This window comes from Metarhizium album, assembly GCF_000804445.1.
Source record: "Metarhizium album ARSEF 1941 chromosome Unknown scaffold_4, whole genome shotgun sequence".
Lineage (NCBI taxonomy): Eukaryota > Fungi > Ascomycota > Sordariomycetes > Hypocreales > Clavicipitaceae > Metarhizium > Metarhizium album.
The window spans coordinates 934894-948322 of NW_024467578.1; the positions used below are offsets into that span (position 1 = coordinate 934894).

Here is a 13429-nt window from a genome sequence, read left to right on the forward strand (position 1 = left end):
CGTGACATGTGCGAGCGACGGGCCCTCGATTTAAGAATGAGTCAATTTGTCGCCCCAAATGGAAGAAACCTATTGAAAGATCCCCATGTGGGAACAAGGCGGCAAGGCGACCTTATAACGAACGTTGTACTCCGTTGTCGGCCCCAAGTTCCACAAACAGAGATTCAAAGGGTCCCAATTTAAACACGCTTTCGTCTAATGAAGTGTGTCAAAACAGATCGGGTGGCCGTGCAGCGAAACAAGGTTGGTTAAGAATCTAGTAAGCTGGGTTCTAGACCGTGTCCAGCAAGCGACGCATCCAACCGCCATCGAGGGTGAGGCGATACAGACAGGCTTACCGCAGGCTTGAACGGTGATGCCGTGTCAACAGACAGATGAGGGAATGAGTGGCTGCTGCTGATGAATGTGATCATTTGCCAGTTTCTACTTCGTTTGCAGGGTGAGTCTGCATGTTCCAGCCCGGTTGTGCAACCAGAAGATTCCATACGAATGAGGGTAATGAGGAGATTGTTGTTGTACAAAGGTTGATGATCAGACCTTGTCGGCGTCTGGAAATTCCATTAGTCAACGTCCGAGCCTTTTGAAAGCCCAACATGAGGCTACTCTGTAGCACGCACAACCGGCAGATCCGCGAGATGATGCGGCCGAGAGACGAGAAACAATGGTCGGTTATCAACCATGTATGACTGTTAAATTTGAGTGATTGTTGATGCCCTGCTTGTTCTCCATGGACGCGTTGTTGCTCTGAGCGGGGGGATATAAGGTCTTGTATGCATAAATTGCTTGATGTATGGGGTCGAATGGGCCGACAATGTTTCGAATCTCATTATTGCCGATGTCTTCAATGTTTGTGTGAATTTCGACCTCTGGCCGCATACCACGCAACTACATAGATTGTCAGACATTACACAAAGCGAACTTCCCAAGTTGATGCAATGCTTGCGCCTTAGCATGAGCAAAAGACGTGGTGGCTCTTACCTGACTGGTTACCGGACACACCACCGTTCGTCTGAGGCTTGATGAGTAGGAATCGGTTGAATATATTTGTCACATTTAATCGTCTCATTCTTCACTGAGACTTGGGTGGTTGTCAATCCAAAACTCCATATACGCCATACTTAGTCTCAGAGCCCCGTCGCCTCAATGCCTGTGAAAATTCCATCTCATGATCGTCTTAACTAGAGCGTTATATTGAAAAAAAAAGGGCAAAATGGAATACACAATCCTCCGTGATGCAAGACGCACAAATGGTACTGTGCCACCAGTGTTTGTACTGTGCTGGTCGAAGAGAGCCCAGCATATTGCTAAGAGTTGCATGAAAATAAAGTCGCCATGCTGGAGTCTGCTAAAGTCCCAGTCAGATATGATATATGATAATATCTCCAACCCGCTGCAGACAATGCGTACCGTTTAAGGAAAGCGCCACCGTTGCTTGACTCTGAAACTGCGAAATCGCCATTTCCTGCGTTGGGTATCTGGTTGTCCTTCACCCACTACTGGGCCGCTTTCGTTGCTGCTTTCTGTGCTGCTCGTACTGCCTCCATTATCAACGCTAGTGTTGGTCCGGCCCAGAATCACCCCCAAACTTTGACTTGTGCCTTGCCCGGCTTGGTATTGCATCAATTCACCCAGATCGCGACTCACACGTCGGGCGTATGCGAATGTGTAAAACTCATTGCCGTCAACCAACTCGCCAGTGGTCACGGGGAGAGGAATTATGGAGAGTACAGGTATGTCCGCGAGGGTATAGCCCGAAAATGGTGAAAGCACTCGCAGTGTATGTTGGTTGCCACATGTCTGACCTCCAACAGCACTGGTGGTGGTGGTTGACGAAACCGATGGCGCAGCTCTCTGGGGGACCCAAAAGGCCTGCTGTCGAGCCGGTGGGCTGTAGTGTGGGAGCGATTCTCGGTCAATGGCTTGACCATCAAACACGTCCTCGAGCTGACGCATCCTACCTGATAGATCGGTGTTTGCGGCGAGCAATCTCGTCATTCGTCGCTCCAGACCCACTCTGCTATTCTGGGCATCTGATTCGCCTGGACTAGAAAGTACAAGGACTAGTCAGCAAAACCTGCCCACGTTCTCCGATTTTTCATGTTCCCCGTTGTGTACCCGATGGGGCTTCCTTGGCATCTGCACCAAGAAATGCAGGGCCCAACTGCCAAGAACGATTAAGACAGTTATAAAGGCCGGGGAAAAAAAAGGAAAAAACCCACCACTTACCATTTCAAGATGGTCATCATCATTGTCATTGAGAGGTTGTGCCATCGAATTCGCGAGCACAAGGCATGGATGTTGTGATCATGAGTCGAGGAGTAGTTATGGTCCACACCGACATCCTCAGCTGGGAGAGTCGCAAGTCCCTGCCTTTCAAGGTTCAAGGTCGCGCAGATGGCTTGCATGTCGGAAACGGCAAGCACCGTATCGGTCAATGTTGCGATGAGATAGTCGGCTTCGATCCACGTTCCACGTTCGGGGAATGGCAGCTGTGCTGATTCAAGCAGGCAAAATGTCTTGTACAGGATGTGGACAGTCGACCGACACTGCTTAATCTCTTGCAAAGCGGTGGCGAAGATGGAATTGGCCTTGTTGGCCGGCGTGTTGAGATCCCACAGAGCATCGATGGTCTTGCCTCCTACTGCCAGCAGGCCAATAATTGCCGTGGTGACGGACAGCTCCTCGCCCATCGCGAACGAGGCCGGCGCCGCCATGATGGCTGACCCAAATGGTCGAGATATCTGTCCTCGGTTATTGGCGTCGCCCGTATTTCTCGCCCGACCGCCACCGCCCTGTCCAGTTTGTGTATCGTGTGAACCGGCCGGCCGAATCGCAGCTGTCGGCTGCAGCGCCTCACGCACTCAAGCAGCCGGAAAGTCCTGATGCACCACTACGTCCTCCCTGCGGTTCCAGTTTCGGCGCTTTGCTCGGGTGTACGCTTCGTTTGGTGGAGAGTTGGAGCGTAGCGAAGGGGAAGGGGAACAAGTTAAGGCGACGAGGATGACGACGACACAGATGATGTATGTCGGTGGTCTCTGCTCTTTGATGCGGATCGAGTACTTTTTCTCTTCCGCGTTGCTCCCTTACGGATGCTCTACCGAAGATAGTCTTGTCTCGTGGCCCGTCAATGTCTCATCCGCCTCTATAAGGTGGTCGGGTCAGCCAAGCTGGAACAACGGCGTGGATATGCAACGGCAGTGATGCTTGGCCTCGTGCGTCGTTCTCGTCGGAGTTGTTCTTGTGCAGGATACAGGAGCCAGTTCAGGACAATACCAACGGCAATAGAGGACGAGCGAGTGCATTTCTACGTTTCAAGACTTCAACCCGAGGCAGGAATGTCAAGGAGTCGGGACACTGGTCTGGCACTGGCAGCGCCGGCACCTGGCAGCCACCTGGCGGGCACCTCGCACCTGGCGCTGTCTAGCACTCCGCCAACGGCTAAGACGGCATGCTGTGCCCCACACTATGGCTGTTTCTCTGGGCCCCTCGGCAATATTGCTCCGTACAATGCAATCGGGTAACTCGGCCAGCTACAGGACATGGACAGGTCTGCCTACAGCACCGCGTTCAATGTCGAGTCAAATACTGTAGTCAAACTGAGTACTCGGTGACATAAGGACCGTGAGAGCTCCCAAGTCCGGTGGTTGCTCCGCCTCTCAACTGCCGCCAAAGGACTGGGGGAGATGGGCAGGGCACAGCAAAATTAGCCTTCTTTCCGGGTGTCCATCTGTCCTGAGGGTACGTACCTCGTAGTCGGCCAGCTTTTTACTTTTCGTTGCTTGCCGCCATCATCATACTTTATTCTCGTGAGAGCCGAGAAGCGGGCGAGGGGAAAACAGTCAGGTGCCACCAGGATTTTTTTTTTTAAAAAAAAAGGAAGACTTAAAAAAAACTAAAAAAACCTGCAGGCGGCACAATATTGGCGGCAATTCCCATCACCACCAAGTCAACCAATTCCGGCGCCACGTTGACTTCCGGCGGTGGTCCCCAACTTTGGCACATGTTCCCAAAGAGACAGGTCCGTTTGAAAGTTGGTTCCCGTCTGGCGTTGTTCACTTTCACTTTTGTTTTCTCCTCTCTTCTTTTCCCCTCTTTTCTTTCTTGTTCAATGCGGCTACTTCTCTAGACTTCGTCAATAAAAGCTTGGCTTTGTTAGTATCCTGCAAAAAAGCCACGACAATAATAAGACCCGAGGGCAAGCCTGATTAGTAACCATGTCTGCCCCCAATGCGACGTGCCGCCGGCATTCCCTGTCACGAGACAACACTGTCCAAGGGCCGGGAGTCATGGCTCATGGCTCATTCATCAAGCCCAAGCCCGCCCCTGTTCGCGCATCGCGGCAGACTCGGTGCTGTCATGGAGAAACGCATACGGAGTAAACAGGTTGGCGGCGTTCCAATCTTTATTCATCGACGACTCTCGGAGATCCCACGCCACAAAACGACGCTCCCGAGTCCTGTCTGTCCACGGGATGTAGTAAGGCTTCTGATCAACGGGCGCTGACTGTTCCCTCAGAACTTGAGCCTGCTGTCTGCCGGGACGCGCCATCGTGAGCAACGATTGGCATTACCTCCGCCCAATTCTGATGCCTGCATGCCGAATTCCGGTGGCGCTCTTGGAGGGCGCCCCCTCACCCGCGACGGAAAGCCTTGCCCTGTTGTGAGATTGATTTTCCTAGCTAGGCGAGCGGTGCAACCTTGGCCTAGCCACTGACAATGGACCACTTGGCAGCTCCGATGGCAGTGTTGGTGAGAACGCTCAACGTGAGGCATTGGACTGGACAATCGATCGCAGGGGCCGAGAACAGGAGCCCCTTGTCGCACTTTGAAAGGCCAACCAGACGCTTCTCACGCTAAGTAGGCAGGCACCACAGTTGACTAATAACTAACTGGGCGCGCCCCACCCTGCCCTCCAGTGCCAGGTCCAGCCTTTGGTCTCTACATTTTCGGACTCTCGGCAAGGCCTCCACAGCTGCTGCGGGCCATGTTTGTGACCGCTTCCCAAAGTTTCATCCTTCATTGTTCGTACCCAACACGAACAATTGGACCAATTACGCATTGCTTCTATTGTATTACATCGTGGAGCGTTACGGCGGCTCGTTTATTCCCGAAACCCCAAACATCGATCCAGCAGGGCGGCGGCGGTGCGCAACTCGATTTCGGACACACACGCCCACTCAAGATGGAGGTGGGCACCTCGTCAAGCCTGCCACATCACATATCGCCCATGTCTTTTCATCTATTCTTCCATCGTCTGAATGAGGCTCCTTCTCCCCCATTCACTTTGCCAATCTCACACTAGGCTCGTGCGTCTGGACACAATACTCGTCTTATCCTTGCTGTCGGCAGCTCTGCAGCTCGCGCAGTGAGTTGGCGTGACAAATGATGGCAAAGCTGATTCTTTACGCGTCAGATCAATGACTCGAGCATTTGCTACTTCGTGCCGACAAGGAGCCCAAGTCAATGAACAGTCACCACACTCGACCGGCATTATTCAATCGTGTCTCCGGGACTCGAGCCCCCCTTCAGAGCACACACGTCAATATGAATGGGCTGAATGAAAGCCCACGCAAGCTCGAGCATACAATCCGCTCACCAGAGCAGTGAAAACTCGTTTGTTCTAGGCAAACGCGATATCCAGCCCTAAAAATCGTATATTAAAAAAAAACCCAACGTTAAAACTGGAGTGCAAGTGTGTACAAGCAACGACCATAGCCAACTCAATTATTTATGCCTCGCATTGCGGTCAACGCTGACGGTGAATTAGCGCACGACTTTGCACTGTATCCGCATCCCATCCATGCAAACGCAATTCCAGATTCCATTTCCAAAACCGCCGAGCTTCTCTGAGTTGCCAAGGTTTGTTAGCCTTGAGCAACCGACCCAGCGGCGCTGCTACTGTGCCTTGCACGCTTGCGACCGCTTCCGGCAGAAGGGTGCATCTTGTCCATTCGTTCACGCTTAAGTTTTTCATTCAAAACGCGGGCTGTGAACAACACGTTAGCAATTTTACCATTCCTCACCTCTTCCATTGAAAGAAAAGCTGCTAGGAGCAGGAAGCGAAGTGGCGGAGAATGCGAAACAAACAAACAAAGAAAAAACATACTCAAGACGTCATAACCAAACTGAGGATACTCCAAGCACAAGCTCTTGAACTCGCCCTCGGCCTCGGCACGCAAGGTATGCGACCTCGTAGCCCAGAAGCTCGCAATTGGCGCGCGGACCTTTGTATCGTCGTTGGTAGTGTGCGCATAAACATATCTCGCGTACTCAATCTCGCCCTTGGCCGTAGAATCGATGCAGTGGATCTTGCTCGACGAGAGCTTCTTTAGGTCGGGCACGCCGTATTTCTCGGCGAGAGTATAGATGCGCGCGTGCTTGAGTAGATGAACGCCTGTATCGTCTACCTTTGGCATGTCAGGATCGACTTCGAGGACGCGCTGTCCGTGGATCTTCCTGGGAAAGTATTCGCCGGTGTAGAGGAATTCGAGGAACGAGCCGACGGCGGAGACGTCTTCCAAAAGGTCAATCTGCCGCGGCTGCGCAGCGTCAGCTCCAACCTGACATGGGCCGCCGCGAAAAGGCGCGAGGGGGAGTCAATTAAGTAAACGTACGCTGCCGTCGTCAACAAACCTTTGGCACAGTTCCTGAAAGTACGGGCTTTTGCAGAGCAGTGCCTGATGCGCGGTAAGGAGGCTCTGGCTATCGTCTTGGCCAACAACCAGAGTGACTACCGGCGACGACAGGTATGACACGAAGGACATCCTGGGAGGCTGCTCGTCCTTGGAGGTCGTTTCTTCGACTTCTGGCCCGCGAGTAATGTCATGTTCCTCCGCCATTTCGACATCGGGGCCTTGTTGGGTCGACACCACATCCTCGGAGACTTGTTCCATGTCGTCTTCTGCCGCGGATGGCGGCATTGAGGATGACTGCGATGCGAATTGGAGTTGCGGGTAACTAGCGGTTCTGAAGATTTGGATTGTTGGAGCTAAGCTCGAGGCAGTCGGGTGGGTCGGCGGCAAGCTCCAGGAGTGGGCTACCCTAGAGACTCAATAGAGATCGGGTGGAGCCAAGCGGAGCCAAGCGGCTCATGCACGGCCTCGTACCTGACATGGAAACGTGTCGGGAAGTGCTCCGTACGGAGTAGATTCAACAAAATAGACTACATATCACTTGAATGTGGTTCCAACTCCCGAGCCTGTCCCCACTATCCGTCAAGTACGCCGATTTGTCAAAGCTGGATGGACTTGGCTGAAGGACAGCAGTGTTTCGATTTCACTCCGCAAGAAATATCAAATCAAAAAATTCCCATGGCCGGCTGCAGGCAGACCTCGGCCACAAATGGCTTGAGGGCAGTTTATCGTAATTCAAAATTTGCACAGACTCCATCACTCCGCAGCCCTCAGTGTTTCGTTTCAGACGACTGCAGTGCCAACCTGCACAAGCGGTGTGTTCCAGAACCCCAAGATTCCCAACCGCCGATCCCGACATGAAGAGATCTTCTGTCCATTTCTTCCCTGCTGACGCAATAGTCCAATGGAGAAATGACCGCAACCCTTACCCCAGATTTTTAGCTCCGGGGCCACCAGGGTGTAACCGTGAATATGTTCACCCCCCGATCATTGATTGGAACCACTCCATGTCACTGGCGTAGCCACCAGCCGACGCTCCCGGATTCTGGCTGCGTAAGAGACGAGAAGCTGCGACATGAGGGGAGCCGGGTGCGTGAGTCCATCAGGTCCAGAATACTATGTAACTGCTGGTAAAGCCGCTGATGGAAGGGGGCCACGTGTGAGTGATTGGATGTTGAGCTGCAGAGTTATTGGCTGTTGACCAGTGGCGTCGACCGCTTCAACGTCATCAAACGATGGGTGCTTGCTTAGACGCAGGCCATGAAATGAATACCAAGACTTCGATTCTTGGACGGGAGATGGGCGGCCGCCAGGTAAATCCCGTACCGAGTACGTGAACCAAGACGTGGTATCACGCATGACGTATCCGTGCGAGACGAATGTAGCCGCCCAGTGACAACAGGCAAACCAAACCTATTCTCAGGTCATTGTGGCTAGCAACTTTAAATGAAGCTTTTCCAGACACATGAGCGACCCCGCACATTGACAACGTCATCACCGACGAAGCCAACGAAGCCGCCGCTGCGGCATGGCTCTGGGACATATATTTGGTGCAGCTCACGGCGCACGCCCTTTGCCCAGCAAAGACATCATCCCCCATCCACATAGTTACCTCTTGTTTGGTTCAGACGCAACATGAAAAACTTCGGCGTCGTCAGCCTAGCGGCTCTTTACCCCCTTTCACTTGCCGCGGAGGAGTCTTGTCTCTCTTTGACGACCAGATTCCCAAGCTGTGTGGTTCGCCTCCCCCGAGTGTGGATGCACGCGTTTCCACCATGGCTTCCCAATCAACTGACTCTCGGCGGTCTAGTATTCATGCGTGACAAAAGCAGCCTCCTCAGTCCAATGTACAAACACTGCCGACCTCGAATGTCAGTGATGACCTTCTCACACGGCCGTCATCTCACGTGTCGCAGACCGCTGACGCCTTTTTGATACAGGCCAGTGCAACTCCGCATCTTCCAGCGCCATTCAGTCAATCGCTGCTGGCTGCGCTCTCGCCGCATGCAACGCAACCGAGATTCCCGAGGGAATCCGCGTGGGCGAGGCCCTTTGTGCGTGTGCCGCCTCGCACTCGACCACGGCCACGTCCACGTCCGAGACTTCTGGCGAGAAGACCACCACGGGGACGGAAGGGGCCCCTGGCTGCCCAAAGACAACCAGTACTACCAAGAGCGGGGAGACGGGAGCCGAAACCTCGTCGAGCTCTGGCTCGGCCTCGGAGACGACGACGACTCCCCCCGGGACCACCACCACATCGGGGGAGACCCCTACAGGCGCGACAACAACCACCTCTTCTTCTGCGTCGGCCGGGGTTGGAATTCTGCAGGTTCTGCTCGCTGGCGTTGCCGGAGCCGTCATAGTGGCAGCCGTTGCACTGTAAGTGAAAGATGGGGGTGGCGCAGTTTGGATTGATTCTATGTCAGGGCAAGATTGCGTGCCGGCCCGGAACAGGATTGCGTGTCTTCTTGCGATCCCTGGAGCGGGACTATGGAGTACCCTCCTCATCTCATGTAATAATAATAAACGACATGTGATATAACCCGCTCATCAGACATTTGAGACTGATAGCGTTCACGAGATGGTGTCCCTGGTGCTTCTCTGCTTGTGGATCTTGGCATGTAGTTGTCAGAGTTCGGACGAGCCGTCTTCAGTTACAAAAGGTCTGGTGCATTCCCAACGGCGTATGTGCATCACTGGACTCCGCAAACGATTCAAGGTCGACAATGTCCGGCCAAGACCACTGCTGGCAGGGCGTCGTCTAGCATTTCCCACCGAATGGCTTGGCCGCAACACGTCGCTGGTGGCCCAAGACGGGCACAGGTGGTATTACAAGTTAACTGTCACAGTCGTCTTCGACACGGCTCGGCCGTTTGGATGCGATTGCGGCGTATCCTTTTGCACCTACTCGTCAGTGATTACGTCTTCAAGCTCAAATCACGATGGGTGGCAGCCAGCATGACGGAAAAGGCATGAATGCCAGAACAAACTCTCACCTTGACAAAAGCATTGGCGACGCTCGTCAGTGGTTAATTGTCTTTTGTAAACACATCAGGCCGTGGAACAATATCAATAAAATGAGTTGAGCAACGACGTTGGTCAATCCTTGGCTTGACCAATTAAATCTTAGTGGAGCAACCCTTGGCAGTAACGACCTAGGTAACTACCTAACCTAGGCACCGTCAGGTAAGTACGTTCCTGTTTTGAAGGGACCCACGGGAACCCACCACGGCGTGGCGTGGCCCGCTCCCGCGCTCGTCGGGCGACGCCATGAAAACGAAACGACTTCGCATCTTAACCTCCGAGATCACCACCACCAACAAAATGACAATCACCTCAGCCAGCAATGCAACGACCTCGCCAGATACCGCCGCCGACCCCGCGCGGGCCGCCAAGGTCCACGCCCTGATGCAAAACCTCCTGTCCAAGTCGCCCATCTATGGCCTCATCCTCTCCGACATCCAACTCGTCTCCGTCGTCGCCGGCAGCGTCACGCTCCAGCTCAAGCTCACAGCAACCCACATCAACAGCAAAGGCGGTCTCCACGGCGCCGTCAGCGCCACCATGGTCGACTTCGTCACCGGGCTGGCCATCTGCTCGCACGACCTGCGCGAAAAGACGGGCGCCTCGGTCGACATGCACCTCATGTTCCTGTCGACCGCCCAGGCCGGCGACACGGTTCTCGTCCACGGCACGGCGGACCGCGTGGGCGGCAGTCTGGCGTTTGTGAGCATCAGCATCAACAGACTGGGCGAGGATGGTTCCGAGACCCCGGTCACGCTGGCGCGGCATTCCAAATACGTGAGGGGCACGAGGGAATCGTAACGACGCGGGCCTTGATACGCCGTCCTTTGTGCCATTTCCTGGTGGTCCAGCATAGACATTGTGCAGCGTGCCTCGAGTCGAATATGTCTTCCAGAATGCTGTTGTGTCATGGTCTATGTTAGGAGTCAGGGCGCCGGCTGGCGCTGAGGTGAGCCGCGGGAAAACGACGCACGCTCTTGGGGAGTCTTTCAGCCGGGCATTCTCGCCATCAACGCACCCGGGCCCCGTGTCCCTGCCTGTTTGCACCAAGGCCGTTCTCTACCACACTGCGAGGCTGTTGCTAGTTTCACACTCGCCTTGCGCCCAGCTCAAATCATCCAACCCGCCCTAATGTTGCGACGTTGACGTCTCGGACAAGCCTGGTGAATGCCGATTGCGAGACTGTCGTCCTGTAGACGGCCTCACCGGGCTCGTTGTCTGAGCCCCCGACTCGGACATTGGTGCTTGGGTTGCATTTTTCTGAAAATTGTCCATGGCGAGCGAAGAGTCGAGGCGGCAAAAAGCCGATGTGGAAGCCACAGGGAGAAAGACGGTCTAGGAAAAGTCGCTCATGTCATACTACGCTACTCGCAGGTAGTTATAAGCAAGTAACATGCGCACATAGCAGTTCAGCTAGCCGCTGCCGTCAGAACACGCAAGAGGGGAGATACGACCAAGACATCTAATTTGGTCGTCGCTTCATCTGGAGCCGCTGATAAATGATGCATCATCAGATGCGGCATCACAACCTGGCCAGTCCTGTTACACGGTTGTGTGTCGCCCAGAGCCATGCCAGTCATTTTAACAGAGGAAGCGTCGATTCCTGCTTATAAGCAAGCACAAGTATTGAAGCCGCTGGAACCTGCAAGCACGTATGTAGCAGTGCAGAGGAATGGATACAAGTCATGTAGCATGGGGTATATTTGAGTACATGATAAATCTATTCGTTTTGGCTTTTTTTGCCAGTCGTCTTTATCACGTGGCTGGTCGACCCGATGTCGGTCGCGAGTCGGGTCGCGACACTAATAAGAGTCAACACCAACTTTAATGCTTACGGCCCAAAGGTCAACGTATCAGGACTTCGGAGGCCACTACGCCTGCACGAGCTGCAAAAAGTATCGAGTCGAGCCATTGATCTCGGCCCAGCATCTGAACCCGGTTTTATCTGGACACTCCTTGCACGTACGTCCTTTCCTCCGACTACACAACATGGCGCCGGCCGAGGACGAGGTACAACAACACGTATCCCCATCAGAGGCACGACGCCTAGTGCAAGACATACTAAAGGGAAACGGGGTGTCTGCCGAAAACGCAGCCATTGTCGCAAAGTGTCTTGTTGCCGCCGACCTCCGCGGCGTCGACACGCACGGCATGAACCGGATCCCTTCGTACATGGAGCGCATCCGCCAGGGGGTCCTCAATGCCACGGCCCAACCAAGCGTCAGCCAGGTCACGCCGGCCGTGGCACAAGTAGACGGAAACAATGGCTTCGGCTTCGTGTCGGCACATGTGGCCATGGCGGCCGCCGTCGAAGCAGCCAAGACATACGGCATCGGCATGGCGAGCGTCAAGCACTCCAACCACTTCGGCATGTCGGCCTGGGTGGTCCAGCAAGCCCTGGACGCAGACATGATGAGCCTGGTGTTTACGAACTCGAGCCCTGCGCTGCCCCCGTTTGGCGGCAAAAGCAAGCTGATGGGCGTCTCGCCCCTGGCCTGCGGAGCACCTGGGAAACCAAACTTCATCCTCGACATGGCGCCCTCGGTGGCAGCTCGCGGCAAGATATACAAGGCGAAGCGTCGGGGAGAAAAGATCCCGCTCGACTGGGCGCTCGACGCCGAGGGGAGACCTACGGACGACCCCGAAGCAGCGCTGGGGGGCGTCATGCTCCCCATGGGGGGACCAAAGGGCTCGGCTTTGTCTGTCATGATGGACGTGTTTTCGGGCGTCTTGTCCGGCTCGGCATTTGCAGGGCACGTCACGGGCCCGTATGACCCGTCCAGGCCTGCCGACGTTGGGCATTTCTTGATCGCCGTCAAGCCGGACCTGTTTATGAGCCTGGACGATTTCAGAGGCCGGATGGAGCATCTATATGAGAGGATAGTGGGGGCTGAAAAGGCGGCGGGCGTGGACAGGATCTACTTTCCCGGGGAGATTGAGCAGCTCACGCAGACGGAGAGGGAAGAGACGGGAATACCGTTGGTACGGGAGGAGATTGACGCTTTGAATGCCGAGGCGGAAAGAGTGGCCGCAAGGCCGCTTGCATTTATGAACCAACCTACGACGAAGATGGCCGCCGACACTGAGTGATCATCAAGCATCAGCCAGGAGCTGCCATGTCCCCGTGCCAAGGTGTTTGGAGGCATCGTTTTCAATACCACAAGAACAAATCAATAAAGGGCTGTTGTTACTTCAGTTTACTCATGCCACTTGCATTGGCCAAAGGAGCGGCCAGCACCATCCTGCCTCTTGGTAATGTAACGACGTGACCTTGGCCGATACCACGCCAGTATCTATCTGCTTCTAGAATTGTTGGGCTCAGGTTTTTTGACGTCGGCTGCGGATTGAATCACGTGCCTCGCATTCAACGTATCATCACGCGGCCTCATCTGCGTTGGCAGAAACTCGTCATCATCCACCATCTCGGCCCATTTTGACGCATCGGTTGTCGTCACCACCAGCCATGCTGAATCTTGTCTGATGTGATGTGATGTGTGCAACAAGTAACTTACCGCCAAGCCAGGGCCCAGAGCGAAGCCCCACTCCTGCGGGTTGATTATCTCCATCTTGGTGCGAATATGTGCGACACATTGCAACTACAACTTGCAACCGCAACATGGCAAATCGTGCCGCCTGTTGCCAGCCGCGCACGCGTGCACATGCAGCGTCCATCTCTGCAAGGCAGCATCCAAGTTGAAGGTTGAATCAGAGCTATAAATTGCTCTACCGGCGCACCTCGACATCCCGGCCCTGGCTCCTCCCCTCATTCTGCGC

The 13429-nt window shown here is 54.4% G+C and overlaps 5 protein-coding genes across 5 annotated transcripts; 2 read left to right on the top strand and 3 right to left on the bottom strand.

Annotated features, from left to right (window-relative positions):
• Window positions 1-672: 672 nt before the first annotated feature.
• On the bottom strand, window positions 673-2714 carry MAM_02560 (uncharacterized protein; the record flags this gene model as incomplete). The annotated part of the gene is made up of 3 exons (XM_040821359.1): window positions 673-885; window positions 1645-2044; window positions 2227-2714. 3 exons carry the CDS (start codon window positions 2712-2714, stop codon window positions 673-675), a joined length of 1101 nt encoding a protein of 366 aa, XP_040680773.1.
• Window positions 2715-5863: 3149 nt separating this feature from the next.
• Window positions 5864-6919, bottom strand: MAM_02561 (BTB/POZ fold protein; the record flags this gene model as incomplete). Its single annotated transcript, XM_040821360.1, has 3 exons — window positions 5864-5985; window positions 6106-6538; window positions 6614-6919. The coding sequence occupies 3 exons, from the start codon at window positions 6917-6919 to the stop codon at window positions 5864-5866; spliced, it is 861 nt and encodes a 286-aa protein (XP_040680774.1).
• Window positions 6920-8602: 1683 nt separating this feature from the next.
• Window positions 8603-8992, bottom strand: MAM_02562 (uncharacterized protein; the record flags this gene model as incomplete). Its single annotated transcript, XM_040821361.1, has 1 exon — window positions 8603-8992. The coding sequence occupies one exon, from the start codon at window positions 8990-8992 to the stop codon at window positions 8603-8605; it is 390 nt and encodes a 129-aa protein (XP_040680775.1).
• A 909-nt stretch (window positions 8993-9901) lies between these two features.
• On the top strand, window positions 9902-10456 carry MAM_02563 (thioesterase family protein; the record flags this gene model as incomplete). Its single annotated transcript, XM_040821362.1, has 1 exon — window positions 9902-10456. The coding sequence occupies one exon, from the start codon at window positions 9902-9904 to the stop codon at window positions 10454-10456; it is 555 nt and encodes a 184-aa protein (XP_040680776.1).
• Window positions 10457-11644: 1188 nt separating this feature from the next.
• Window positions 11645-12745, top strand: MAM_02564 (malate/L-lactate dehydrogenase; the record flags this gene model as incomplete). Its single annotated transcript, XM_040821363.1, has 1 exon — window positions 11645-12745. One exon carries the CDS (start codon window positions 11645-11647, stop codon window positions 12743-12745), a length of 1101 nt encoding a protein of 366 aa, XP_040680777.1.
• Between the last annotated feature and the right edge of the window lie 684 nt (window positions 12746-13429).